General features: G+C 43.7%; 1 protein-coding gene across 1 annotated transcript in view; it reads left to right on the forward strand.

Moving 5' to 3' along the window:
* MYO10 (myosin X) overlaps positions 1-14951 on the forward strand; it is a 204120-nt gene that overhangs the window by 90340 nt on the left and 98829 nt on the right. The window contains exon 3 of the mRNA XM_066623777.1: positions 5045-5203. Coding sequence (XP_066479874.1) covers positions 5045-5203 — 159 coding nt within the window. The remainder of the gene's footprint in view (positions 1-5044; positions 5204-14951) is intronic.

The following is a 14951-nucleotide window of genomic DNA, read 5'->3' on the forward strand; positions in this document are numbered from 1 at the left end:
CCCTTACATTGGGGCTGCATTGCAGCTGCATTGGCCTGAAAAATTGGATAGGATTGGGCCCTTGGTTTGAATGCAACCCATAATTAATTTCTTGGGATTACCTCTTTATTTTTGCTTATGGTGCAGCTTGTTGGTGTTTCTCAATTCACAATACTTCCTGAACTAGTCTATCATTTTATGAGCTTTACCTAATATTTATTGGAGAAGCATTTTAGATTGGAAGGTGTTCCCCCAGCAGCCAGAATCTTGCATTGTAGTGCTCCATTTTTTTATTTTTTAAAAATGGAATTAATAGCCTGTGTTGGCAATTGTCAGATGTTCACAAATAGTTACATTTGCCAGTTATTTACAATCCTTACATCAGAATAAAGTTTTATAAACAGTTTAGAAAGTATTTTTGAAAGGTTTTTTATTTAACGTTCCATGTTATTAAAACCTCCCAGTCACCACAGTATTTGAATTTCTCAGGTCTTAAGGGTAATTATATTATAGTCCATAAGAGTGCCAGGTTGTGTTGGCTACGTATTTTACCAGCAACTCATATATAAGTTGTATTTTACAAATATATGCAGGAATAGACATTTTAAAAACTAATTAGGAAAATTACTTTGAGGTCACTGGAAATTATTTGCAATGGGTCTGTCATATATATATATATATATAGGTTCTCCTTTATGTAGCGTGTTTTTGTATTTGGACATCATTAGAGTCTGGCAACTATTTATGTGAACTATAGTCAAACAGTAAAATAATTAGCCAGCAAGTTTTAAAACTAAAGCAAACATTCACATAATGTATAATTAGCTTGTGGAACTTGGTGCCCAAGGATGATATGATCACCAGAAGTGTACTTTGTTGTTGTTAGGTAAATACTAGGAAAAATACCTCTAACCAATTATAGCCAGAAATTCAGAAGGAGTATCAGACAGAGGAGAATAGTAATACGGGGTAGTTATTGTAGTGATGTACCTTTAAACTTGTTTGCATTAAAATTAAATGAAGAAAAAGGCAACAGAATGATAAGTGAGATGGTTCATTGCTCTAGTCATGTAGCAGGCCTTAGGCTCCTGTGTTACATGCATAAACCGCTGTGATGAGTAAACTTTAGGCTGTAATAAAATACCGTACATAATATGACGTTCATTTTCAAGAGTTGCAACACATTCTGTGTGTGTTTACTCAGAAGTAGGTTTCACTATGTTCTGTGTGGCTTACTCCCAGGTATGTGCATCGGATTGCAGATTTAGGGCCAAATCCTGTCCAATTTTCCAGTGTTGGTGAAGCTGTGACTACGAGACATTTGCTAAATCCTGCAGTAGGGGAACAGTCATGGAGACCTCCTCCAGGTAAGGGAACATTTGTTCCCTTTCCTCAGGGCTTCATTGCGGTTGTACCGGCTCTAGAAAGTTGGATAGGATTGGGCCCATAGACAGCAGTCCTGTACATATTTACCTGGGATAATGTTCCACTGAACTGAGTAAGGCCTACTTCTGAATAGAGATCTATAGGGTTGAGCTGGTAGGCAGTGAGAGAGAACAAGGAAAAAAAAAAACTTGTTGGAAGGGTGAACAGCAACTTTAAGCTGCTGTTTTATCTGCTGTTTCAATCTTTCCAGTCTTACTGTTTTGGGGGCTTGTATTTTATTGCTTTTATTGATTGTTGAGCTGTCTTAAGGAAATTTGTGTAGAAAGGCAGGGCATAAATCCTATAACCAGCTAACCTGCAGCTTCTAGGTTAAATCTTACTTCTGGAGGAATGCCAAAAATGTCATAGACTTATCCAGGTTTGCTTTCTTCCTCTTCTGTCTGCTGGAAAAAAACTCATCAGACAGCCAAGAGAGAAATGGATGTTGGGGGTAGGGGGATGAGGAAGCATGAAAGGATAAATTTTGACAATTGTGACAGGAAGGTAAGGGGCGAGGGATTGTAACCAGGACACCTTGAGAAGGCAGGGCGGCCTTGTTTGGCCCACCCTCTTATATTCTGCAGCAACTACCTGATTACACTGTGGCATGAGTTTCATAGGCATGAGTTTTCCTTTCAAGTTGGGATATCTATCAGGGTCTAAGGTAGAGAAGATTGCCAAGTTTGAAGAAAGGCAGATACTTTCAATGAAAACTAGATGGTTGATTGTCTGAAGGAAACTCTAAACAGCCATGTTAATTAGCGTGGTGGTGGTGTTGGTGGTCATCCACTTTTCAGATTAATCTCACACGGGTTTTCACCAAAGCCTTCAAACAACAATCTTCAATGAAAATAAAAGCAATAAATATAAAAACCTAAGGCCAGTTCTTTCCATGTTACACTCTTAAATCTAACATGTTAGCTCAGTGCTCTGTAAAAGCCAGAGACACAGCTAACAAATTGGTTCAGGGACAGGTGCAGGCTGCTGAGTCAGCTGAATCAACCAGCACCTGTGACTACCACACCCTGGGTGTAAGTGAACCTACACTGATTGGCTATTCAGACTACTTAAGGGTTAGTCTGCTGAACCTCCAGTGCAGTAGTAGGAGACAACTGTTGAACTGTTGCCTGAGACTTTGGAGGCTAGATTTATGTATGTATATGTTACTGACTGTGGACTGAACTTTGACTGTGTATTGTGGAAAGCTGAATTGGATTTGTTAATACTGAACTGACTGCTCATTGTATATGACTTGGACTGTTTACTGACTACTCTACTTGTGAAAACCCTTGCTCTATAATACAACTGCTGCATTTAAAGGACTCTGCTGTGTATGCTGTGTTTGTGCACCCTGCTCACACCTGGGGAAAGCCAAGGTTCCATCTCTTATAACCTTAACATAACAGGCTTTTAAGTCTCCGCTTTCCTCCTGGCCCTTGGGTAACCCTGTGGTGGCAGTTAGGGAAGGGGGTGCCAGGTGGAATACCAGGGGCTGGATGGGGGGGGCGGTTTGCCAGGCTGTTTCTCCTCTCAGGATTGCCCTTGGGTAACCTTGCCATGGCAGGATGTTGGAGAAGGACCACCTTCTATGTAGACAGTGTTCCACCTCTGGAATTCTACTTGCAGAGAGGAGAGTAGGAAAAGGGAGGGACGGGGAATGAATAAACTCAAGGCCTATTCCCAATCTCAGGCAAGGTGAATAGGCCCAGTAACATGAAATTATAGTTGTCATCCCTATTCCCTGCATGCAGTGAATTCATGGAGGGCGGTGGAGTGCATCAGCTAGCCCTGCCCATGTTCTGCCAATGCAAACACTAGCCACATCCGTTTGATCCACTCCCCTTTTATTGCTTATCTTCAGCAGTCAGCAGTAAATACAAGAAGCGTTCCATATTGTATCAAGAAATCCTCCCAGTGTTCAGTACTTCCCTCTGTAGTGAAGCATTGGATGCACAGTCTTGGGACCGCCCCTAGCAAGCACATCAGTGGGGGGGGCATAATGGCTATCCAGTATGCTTCCATTCCATCCCCCCCAGGTGTTCCCTGTATGTATTGGGGAATAATGACTGAATATGACTTTTTTCTGGGTTCTGTTACATCAGGGGTGCTCACACTTTTTTGGCTCAAGAGCTACTTTGAAACCCAGCAAGGCCCGGAGATCTACCAGAGTTTTTTTACAATGTTCGCGCCCTCATAACATATAACATTTATGTGTACAATGTATGTTGGTGTACCTTGCATAACCGCATGAGCCAATATTGCACAACACAACATAATTAACTATAAACATTTTTTGTAATGACTTGAGTTTACTTTGATGACTTGCACTGAAGTGAATCAGCCAAGGATGCATAGTCAGATAGTAGCTGCTGACAGCCAGCCTCAAGCACACTTCCAAATGTTCATCAGTCATGGTGGAACGGTACTTGGACTTAATGATCTTCATGTAGGAAAAGGCTGACTCACATAAATAAGTGGAGCCCTTCCTGCCTCAGGTGCTCTTATATCCCTGAGGGCCCTATTGCCTTCATGTGGCTGCAGCTGTGCAGCACACTCTGCTGGATGCCCAGGCCTTACCCTTAAAGGGGCCACTGCTGACACCACATCTACCTCCTCACCAGATCTTCCTCAATTCCAATACAAGTGGGGGGGGGGGCAGATCTCTATACAGACCAGTGCAAAAACAGGGGAAAGGTGTGGGGGAGGGAAGATCTCTATATAGACATCACAGCAAGACAGTGCAAAACCTCTTGCACACAGAACCAACAGATGGAAGTTGGGGGGGGCAGATCTCCATACATACCAGTGCAAAAGCAGGGGAAAGGTGTGGGGGAGGGAAGATCTCTATATAGATATCACAGCAAAACCAGTGCAAAACCCCTTGCACACAGAACCAACAGATGGAAGTTGAGGGGGGGCAGATCTCCATACATACCAGTGCAAAAACAGGGGAAAGGTACGTCAGCCCCAGTAGAGTCAATGGGGCTCACTCCCAGGGATGTGTGGATGGGAGAGAAGCCTGCCAGCGTCTCCTCTCCCAGGGAGGAGCTTGCCAGAGGCTCACTCCCTGGGCTCACTCCCTGGGCTCACAAGCCTGCCAGGGGCTCACTCATAGGGATGCGTGGACGGGAGAGAAGCCTGCGATCGACTCATTTCGCCTGGAGATCGACTGGCAGCTCGCGATCGACATATTGGGCACCCCTGTGTTACATAGAACAAAGTGTCCTGAGTAGAGTATTACAAAGTTCCTGTTTTGATTTACCTCTGGCTGAACTGGGAAAGTCCATCTTTATTTGAAATAGCAACTATAGGCCTAATGTTAGATTTATTTATATTCCTTTCCTAGTGTGCTTTTGATTATTTTCCTTTTTCTTAATAAATAGGTTCTTAATATTACATTATGGAATTGTGTCATGTATGGGTTTTCCTTATTTGTTTTTTGTTTTGGCTGATACAAACAACTTGCTACTCTTCTGCAAAGATCATTACATTTTAATATTTATCTACCTGGTTTATGTCTATGAGATTATTTGTGTTCTTTTATCCAATTCTGAAGGGAAACAAGACATTTTGCAGGCAAAATCTAGAATATCAAATTTAAACAAACCACTCGTTTTAAATAAACTGTTTCTTTTTTCAGGTATATACTTACAAACAGAGGTCAATTACACACCAAAAAGTAACAGCTATGCAGCCTACAAGCACAAATGGTTTGGAAGACATGGCAGCACTGATAGACCTCCATGAGGGCGCCATCATGCACAATCTATTCCAGCGATACCAGCAAAACAAAATTTATGTAAGTGTTTTTGGGAGAGTGGGAAAGAGAACAAGATGAACTTTGGGAATATGTTAGTGCACAAATGAGTACTTTCATTGAAGATACATTTTCTCCTGTCGAAAGACATTTGAATTGCTGCCTCTAATTGCGGAAAAAAATTCTGGCATTGAAATTGCAAAGTGTGAGTTGTAGCAGCTAAGGTTATGTGTGTAAGGACCAGAACAGCTCAGGATGGGTAGGCACAAGTGGTTAGGTAGGTCCCAGGGCAGGAATCTGGATGGGTCATAAGAGGAGCTGGGTAAGTGACCAGCTGAATTGGGGCACATCAGCCCCTCAGTTCATTTGGAGCCAACTTGGATTATCTGCCTTGACCGAGCTGAGATACTGACCACAGCCAAAGAGTTCCATTCTGGTGTTGACAGGCATGAAGTGGAGAGCCAGAAGCTGAAGGCATGGTTGTAGGCAGACTGGTGTCACGTACAAGGCTAGATGGGCAAAAAGCAGAGGACTGGAGGCAATGTGGTCAATGGTGGCCTAGAGCCAGGTACCAGATCAGGCAGAAGAAAAGTAGCTGACAGAGGGAAGGAGACATGGTCCAAAACAGTCTGGAAGTCAGAGGCTAGGCATTTTGCTCTGTCTGGAGATCTGGCTTAGTGGCAGAGACTTTGTAGGACCCCATGCATCTTCAGTGGGTTGTGGGATCATTTAACCTTATTTGGGCAGGTTGTGTGTGTGTATCAACTGACAATATTTAATAATAATAATAATACAGGTATTTCTATACTGCCTTTCTTGGTCCTCAGATTTCTCCTTGGACTTTATTCAAGGAGGTTTACATAGGCAGGCAAATTTAAATCCCCGTAGGGATTTTTACAATCTGAAAGGTTCTATCTTTCAAGAAACCATGACATTCAGATGTTTCTTTCTTGATCTGGTCGCACATTCTGGCCTCCATCCTCCCACGCTCAGAGCAGATGGAATAACTCGGCTCAGCTTGTCAACTGCTTCAAGGTCGCACGGTGCCGGTGGCCTCGAACTGCCGACCTTCGGATATTATCTTCAGGCAAATGGAGGCTCAACCCTCTAGACCAGACCTCCTGTCCTAGTTAGTACCGTAAACCAGAGGACACTTTTAATTCGCAGAATCTAATTGACCTTGCTGAGAGACCAGAGTGTGCTGGTGAAGCAGGTGATAAGCCACTGCAGGTTGACAGGTTTTGTCCTCTTTCTCCCCTTTCTGGCACCATACAGATCAATATCTGGGGGGGGGGGGCATGATTCAGACATACAAAATTTTGCAGGGGATGGAAAGCGTGGATAGAGAGATGCTCTTTTCCCTCTCACATAATACCAGAACCAGGGGACGTCCATGAAAGTTGAGTGTTGGAAGAGTTAGGACAGACAGAAAAAAATATTTATTTACCCAGCATGTAATTCGTTTGTGGAACTCTTTGCTACAGGAAGTAATGATGGCATCTTGCCTGGATGCCTTTAAGAGGGGATTGGACAAATTTTGGGAGGAAAAGTTCATCACAGGTTACAAGTCATAGTAGGTATCTGCAAGCTCTTGGTTTTAGAGGCAGGCTGCCTCTGATTGCCAGTTGCAGGGGAGGGCACCAGGACACAGGTTGTGTCTGTTGTGCTCCCTCGGGCATTTGGTGGGCCACTGTGAAATACAGGAAGCTGGACTAGATGTGCTTTTGGCCTGATTCAGTGGGCATCTTATGTTCTTAATAAAACTAAACATTGAGGGAACATTCCACAAGATTCCATTCTAACTTAAGAAGGTATAATATAAAAATTATATTCCATAACAACTTAAGAGGGTATAATATAAAAATAGAGTTCAAAATACCTTCCTAAGTTGTTGTGGAAAGCTAAGGGCCCAATCCTATCCAACTTTTCAGCACTGATGGAACTGTGCCAATGGGGTGAGCGCTTTATCCTGCGGTGGTCGTGGAGACAATCACAGAGGCCTCCTCAAGGTAAGGGAACATTTGTTCCCTTGGGGCTGCATTGTGGCTGCATTGGTGTTGGAAAGTTGAATAGGATTGGGCTCCAAGTAGATTTCAGAAAAGTAGGAGACTGCACAGGTCTGCTCTGTTACTTTGCCTGGAGAATGGATGAAATGGAGACTGTGGGCAAATGGAAGAAGAGGCTTTTTTAAAATAGGGTAGGCTATAGCAGTGAGAGCTCCCCAGACTGACAGCGGTCAGCAAGATCTGTTCTTGGCAAGGTGAACGCTTCTAATAGGTTTCTTCTAGTTCAGTAATTTAGGCCACTCTAGACCCATGTAGGTTGTATTCAGCTCTTACTACCGTAGATACTTGCCTATAAGGTGAAAATTTCTTCCCAGAAAAGCAGTCTGAATCATTGCCCCGCCTTATCTCCGGGGCAGGCAAGCAGCTAGGGTGGGGGGGAGGCGAGTGAGCCAGCCAATCACTATTGTGGGAGGGAGGGAGAGAGCGAGGCATCTCTGGAGTGGCACCCAGGACAGAGCAGGAGACAGTGAGCTGTGTGTGGGAGGGGGTGTCTGAGCAAGGGAGAAGCAGTCATTTGAAACAGCTGAGTCCTCTTTCCTTCTTGTTCTCCCTTCCCCCCTTCCTACTGTATTTAAACTTCAAGCACTCCATTGGAAAGCCCAACTTGCTAACCTCCTTCCCATCCCATCTCCCCACAGATGAAGTTGGACAGGGTGGGGAAGGGGGGAGAGTGATCTTTTTAAAGAGAGAGAGAAAGAGAGAGAGAGAGAGGCAGGCTGCCTGCAGAAGGTTGTACCTTTGTTTCTCAAGCCATTGAAAAGGTTAAGTCCATCTCCTCTCTCCTTCTTGTTTTTGCCCCTCCCCCTTATTGAATCCAAGCTTTAAACTCTCTGTTTCGAAGCTGAGGCTTGCTAGCCCCTCTCCCCATAATCATTCACCACTGATGAAGTTGTACTGGGGGGGGGGGAGAGAGGAAGAGTTAACTTTTATAAAAGGAAAAGTTTGTGTTTGTGAGTGTGTGAGAGAGAGAGCACTTAAAACAGTTAAGGCTACAATCCTAGCCTCACTTTCATGGGAGTAAGCCCCACTGACTATTAAGGGACTTGCTTCTGAGTAGGGATGCCTAGGATTGGGCTCCCAGTCTATTCCCTCCTCTTGCTTTCCTCTCCACCTCTCCCCTTACTGTATACAGTCACACTTCAGTCTCTCCTTTGCAAAACTTTTTGCAAACCTCCTTGCTAACCTCATTTCCCCCTATCCTCACCAATGAAGTTGGACTGGAGGGGAAAAGTCCCTGCATTTGTGTATGGGGGGGGGGGGAGCATCTGTGAGAAAGAGAGAAGCAATCTCCCTGTGTGTGTGTCCTTTTCACTGGAAGAGTCCTGGAGACCTTGCAAAGATGCAAAACACAGGAAAAGCAGAGAGTAGAATTTAAAGTAGAATTATTCTGCAGCAACAGGTATTTTAGCCAGAGATCTTAGCTGCATGCTGGCAGGAGCTAGGAAGCACTTGCAACAGCTGCTTATGTAGTAAGCTTTTAGGAGAGCATGCTTGCTTCTGCAGTATCCCCCTGTGAGGACCTCCACACGAGGCCTGGAGGTGCTGCTGCCCTTCCTCCACAGAGGGTCTACTTCCAAGTAAATCAGGTGCAACTATGTGCAGCTGCACTTGCTCAGTCACTCCTTGTTGCTTGTCTCTCTACTGTGAACTGAATTGCACACTCCCAGTTGTGTGTTCTATGTAGAGCCTTTGGCTTAAGGCACCAGGCACTTTAAAGGAGGATTTCATTAATGGTTCTACAGGTATGCTGTTTCCAGTGTACTTAGAGACCAATCCGAGGCTTGTCTACTCAGAAGGAAGTCCAATTAAAGTCAATGAGGCTTACTCCCAGGAAAGTGTGGATGGGATTGTGGCCTTACTCTGATAGTGTTTACAAATGGTTGTTGAGAGAACAATTAAAAAAATTAGTGAATAAAAATGTATCTTATGATCTATGAGATAGATCATAGTTTTTAATAAATTCTGAATTTAATAAATAGGTCTGAGCTGGCTCTCGGCAAGTGCCCTTCCACTTATCGTGAATGTGGTGGCAGATGTGGGTTCTGCTTTAAAAAGTTTTTTTATTTATTTTTAAATAAATTTTTAAAATATATTTTAAAAATAAAATAAAATTTTAAAATAAAATATTTAATAAATATATATTTTTTATTTTTTTATTTTTAGGATGGTTTGCTGATAGCATCAATAATGTTCTATGCCAGGGGTATTAAACATAAGGTCCGCGGAAGCTTTTTATCTGACCTTCAGGCTCTCGGCAGCTGAGCAGTACTGAGATGTAACTGCAGTAAGGGCAGCCCACATGAAAATTGGCTCTTCCATATCTTGAATAATAATAACACTTTCTGCCTAATGACATCACTTCCAGCCCAGGTGGGTTGGGACCCACCAGAAATGCTCAGGGCCGCCCAAGACACACCAGGTGGGCCAGTACCCACCACAAAGACTCAGGAACTACCTGAGACTCACCAGGTGTGTCTGGACCCACCAGAAATCCTTAGGGCCCACCTAAGACCCACTGGAAATACCCAGGGCCCGTCCAAGTCCCACCAGGTAAACCGGGACCCGCATGAGACCCACCAGGTGGGCCGGGACCCCCAGAAATGGTGAGGACCCACCCAAGACCCACCAGGAGTGCTGGGACCCGTCATAAATGTTCAAGGCCCACCTGTGACCCACCAGGATGGCCAGGACCCACCAGAGATCCACCAGGTGGACCAGGACCCCCCCAGAAATGGTTAGGATCTGTCTGAGACCCACCAATGGACCAGGACATATCAGAAAAGCTCAGGATCTGCCCAAGACCCTCCAGGTGGGCCAGGACCCACCAGAAATGGTCAGGGTGCACTAGAGACCCACGAGGTGGGCCAGGATCCACCAGAAAGGCTCAGGGCCTGCCAGAGACCACCCAGTGTGCTGGGACACACTGGAAAGACTCAGGGCCTGTCCAACACCCCCCAGGTTTGTCGGGACCCTCCAGAAAGGCTGTTCAGAGAGGCTGTTCAAAGGCTGTTGTATGAATTTGGTTCATTATTGAATCCTTTTCTCCATGAGAAATACGTCCCCAAAGCATGCATCAGCAATGCTTCTGACCAGTAAATGATTTCCATTGCCTACTTTGCCTCAAACTGGAGCAGTCAGCAAGTCATGAATGAATTGAAAACTCCAGCAGTTTGAGGAAGTTTTCTTTTTTTTTTTTCTTTGGAGGGTGGGGTGGTGGAAGAGTAGAAGAGAAACAACTCTATTTCAGAAGAGGGAGAAAAGAGTAGGAGCAATGGATTGGGCAACCAGTTGGTTTCTGTCAAGGATTAAGTTGGCTTTTGACCGCAGTGCCACAGTACTGAGCCCTGGGGAAGAATTAAAAGACAGCCTAATCCAGGGGTGTCAAACATAAAGTCCGGGAGCTGGATGCGGCCTGCATAAGCTTTTTTTATCTGGCCCTCAGGCTCTCAGCGGCTGAGCAGTGCTGAGATGTTACTGCTGTAAGGGCAGCCCACATGAAAATTGGCTCTCCCATATCTTGAATAATGACAGTACTTTCTGCCCTCAGCAGGTATCATGAATGCTGTTCGGCCCTTGGTATGAAACGAGTTTGACACCCCTGTTCTGTGCAGTGAACTGCCATGTTCTTTCATAAAGCACAAGACTACATGAGGCATTGTGGGGGCAAACTGACTGGGGACTAGAACATGCTTGTCTGCTGCAGAAAAAAGGACCGGTGAGAGCTGCAACACTGTCACCAGTGTAAGGAGGGTAGGGGTGCATCTGGCAAGTGGTTGCTGGTTGCTGGCTGGGCCCAGTTCTAGCTGGCAGGCATCAGCAGGGACTGAGCAGCTGCACAGAAGTGACATGTGCTGACCCCAGTCCCTCCTTTTTACATTGAATTTAAAGATGGAATCTTAATGTGAATTTTCACAAGATGCATGGTCTGTGGGATCTTTCAGATGTTTGTTTCCAATCCTGCTTTATGAGTATTGCTCAGTGTGATGGCAGAATGGTGTCCAGTCAGATCAGTGTCTAAAAACTGACTCCTTGAATGGCACCTTTAAAACTGAGCAACCACACTGTACGCTGTCATGCTAAATTTGGACATATCCTGATGGCATCCGTGTTTGAAAATGTGACCAGACAAGACTGTTATTTGAGATGCTTCATCTAAAGCTAAGCAACAAATGTGCACATAGTAAAATGGCCAGTTAAAGGCTGTAATTTCTACTTCATTCAAAACCCTAGTTCCAAAATTAGATGTACCAGTGGTATGGCAGTTATGTGGCTAGCTTTATCAAAGCAGGGAGGGGGAGCACGTCCCAAGCACTGTTGGGATTATCTTTTTCCTAAGACAATTTGAGCTTACACAGAAAATTTTGGGGAAGAGACCTTAAAACCACATAAGTACATATGTGATGTACCTAAAGGAAAGGGCATTCAGATTATGGGTTTGGAATTGACTCTGACTGGGTTTGCCTCCCACACATCTCCAGCAGCCAACTGCTTCTGGCAAATATGCTTTGAAAGGGGGTTAAATTGAATGAAAGGGAGCTATTTAAAAATGGTGACTGAGAACTAAAAATAAAACAGTTAAATAAATATGTATATGCACACATGAATCCTCCATGCTTAGTTCGAGAATCATGCCCATTTAACACATTTGACCTTTTAAGCTTAACCCTTTTAAGCTGAACCAATAAATATTTGATTTTTTTAAAAACTATTATGCATGGAAATAGCCAGATTTTCTTCATAGTATGTGCTCTTGATGGGAGGTCTCTAAAGCATGGTGTAATAAATCTTATCAATGGTGATTTATTTATCCCATTCAGCAATGAAGTGATAACAAGGTTTCCCCCTGTTTGTGGTATAGACATTAATTCCCTAGGACAGTAGTTCTCAAACTGGTGGATCAGTTTGTGTAAAGGTTCCCCTGTCCCTTTAAGAGGCGGGAGAAAGGGAGAGGTAGAGAAGTGATCCCCAGGATCGCCTCTGTTTGGGAGGGCGAGGGGGGAGTGCTTGTGACTTACTTTTAGAAGGTAGGGCTGCAGGAGGTGCAGGGGGCCCTGTGCAGCCTTGCACAGTGCTCTCCAAGGCTTAGAACTTTCCCTGAAAGTGGGTGCAAAGCACTTTTTGCAGGAGGCGCTTTGCACCCACTTTCAGTGAAAGTTCCAAGCCTTGGGAGTACTGTGCAGGGCTCCCCACACCTTCTGCAGCGTGCTGCAGCCCTGACTTCTAAAAGTAAGTCTCAAGCACCCCCCTTGTCCCCCATTAGCAGGGCGATGCTGGGTATCATGTTGCTGCCTAGCCCCTCCCCTACAAAGAGTTACTGAGGGAGTAAAACTCCCTTAAGGTTTGAGTACCACTGCCCTAGGAGGAACCTCTTTGGATTTTTGTTTCTACTTTATTTTGACTTTCTCAGTACATATTGGAGAAGAATCAAAGGAAGACTGGTAAGGTCTTCAGTACCTTTGTGATATCACCAGCCAATAAACCAATCCCAGACCATCTTTTATAACTATTTGTATAATTCCAGAACTAATCAGCTGAGTCAACCGGTTGCAGAGCTGACGGCGCAATCATAACCCATTTTCCAGCCCTGAAGGGGAATGCAGCTCCAAGATAAGGGATCAAACATTCCCTTACTTTGAGGAGGCTTCTGTGAGTGTCACCCAACTGCAGGATGCAGCAAAAGTCCCATTGGCATGGCTAAGCCAATCCTGGCAATTTGGGTAGGATTTGGGTCTAAGGGATTGATAACCAACTGCCTCCTCATCTTCAAGAGTTGTGATTACCTGTAGGCCCTCCTGGTTGAAACAGGAAGAAATCAGGCAGTGGTTTTATTTTATGTGATTTTATGTGTGTGTCCCCCTTCTACAAACCACCTTATTAATGGCTTGCTAAGTCAGAAGGTGGCATGTAAAAACAACTTTATTTCTTTAATCATGCAACCAAGTGGGTTGAACCTGTATTTAATCATGTCACATTCACTCTGCCTATCAATTACAACTGCAAACACTCCAGAGGGGAGTGTCTGAAAACAACAAGATGTGGATTGATTCCAACTGTACCTGTACCCTGTCTGAGAGTTGAAAGATCTGCCTATTTCTGGATTAATGCAGCTCTTCATGTCTCTCTGCTTGTAATTTTACGTTTGTATTGTTGAAATCTTTCCATTGTACCTTTCTTTGGAAAGCTGACAGGACTGAAATGCAGGTTATTTAGAAGCCCTAACGTATGAGTGTACGTGGATTAGAAAACCAGTATACAGTAGGTATAAACATGCATGAATGTATAGATGCACAGCTAAACATACTCTCACATCAGTTGTCTAGCAAAACTGGCATATTTTGGAGTGAAAGTGTGAGCAAACAGGAAATCAGTTGGGCAGTGTAAGCAGCCTAGGAAATGAGGTACAGGTTAAAATGGGTAGGGAAGGGTAGGAAAGAAGGAAGGAACTGAGAGCAAGGAAAGGGAACATGAAGCAACGGACAGATGCAAAGAGTCATATTACAGAGCTATGTAAGATAGACTGGAACAGGAGAAAGGGACCAAAGGGAAAGGCAGACTGGTGGGCATTGCCCACTGGTAAAAGGAAAAAATCTGTTGGTGGTGGCATTTACATTAAATGCCCATCTTGGTAGCCATGTTTCTATGCACATTTCTATAATGTTCTGGATGCCTTGCTAATCGCATGGTTTTATTCAAAAATTTTAGGCAGGAGCCATAGTATGATTTGCTTGTTTAAATTCCAAGAAACTGCAACGCAACTTAAATTAACCTTACAACATTAGAATAATTGATTGAACCATTTTCAGCAGACTTAATTGGATCTCTTTTTGCTTTATTTCTCCATTTGGTTTCAGTGAGCTCTTCTAACACTTGATCCACTTAATTATAGCATACTTTTCTGTCTAGCTTTTTTTTTTCCAGATATGCCTCAGGGAGCCAATGGCTGTACATTAATGATCAATGAAACAATGAATTGTTTTGCTCTTTCTTGAATTTTAGCCAGATGCCTGAAATTCTTTCAAAATTCAGGTCATTAGGGCTCGAATTCTATACATACACTTACCTGGGAGTAAATGCTATTGAACTTAAAGAGACTTGCTTCTGACATACATGGGATTGGGCTTCAGGTCTGTTTCACTAATCTGCTAGGATTTAAATTGAATCTGCATTGCAGGTATTGGCTTAATGGGCAATTCTAAATGCAGTTATTTATTTTCTTTACAAGTACATAAAAGAAGCAACCCATAAACATGCTTAGAACATGTGGGGAGGGTGGCTCTTTCCATTGCATTAAGAGAACCACACTAATGGTTCACTGATGATTAGCTAAATGACAGTGGACTTTCCCTATGGGTAGAGATGTTTTTTTCCAGTGAGTAAGATAGGATTGCAGCCTAGGTTTTACTAAACACAATGGGCTTACTTCTGAGTAAAGTAAATAACACCATTTTCAACAGCTCTACCTATGAGACTCCCTAACTTTCCCCAACCACCCTTGAGTAAGCTGTAGACTTTGCATACATATTCTTCTGAAGTATTATATTAGTAGTACATTTGTTGGGTTTTTTTGGGTGGGGAGGAATAACACCCCTATAGATGACATTTAAAATAAGTGTATATAGTTTATAATTTATACTGCATTTGTAGGTATCTGCATCTGAAAGAGCAATGGCATTGCTATTCTGGATATGTCACCATATCAGTCCCTCAAGGGAACTCTAGCAAAA

Source organism: Tiliqua scincoides, chromosome 4 (assembly GCF_035046505.1).
Source record: "Tiliqua scincoides isolate rTilSci1 chromosome 4, rTilSci1.hap2, whole genome shotgun sequence".
Classification (NCBI taxonomy): domain Eukaryota; kingdom Metazoa; phylum Chordata; class Lepidosauria; order Squamata; family Scincidae; genus Tiliqua; species Tiliqua scincoides.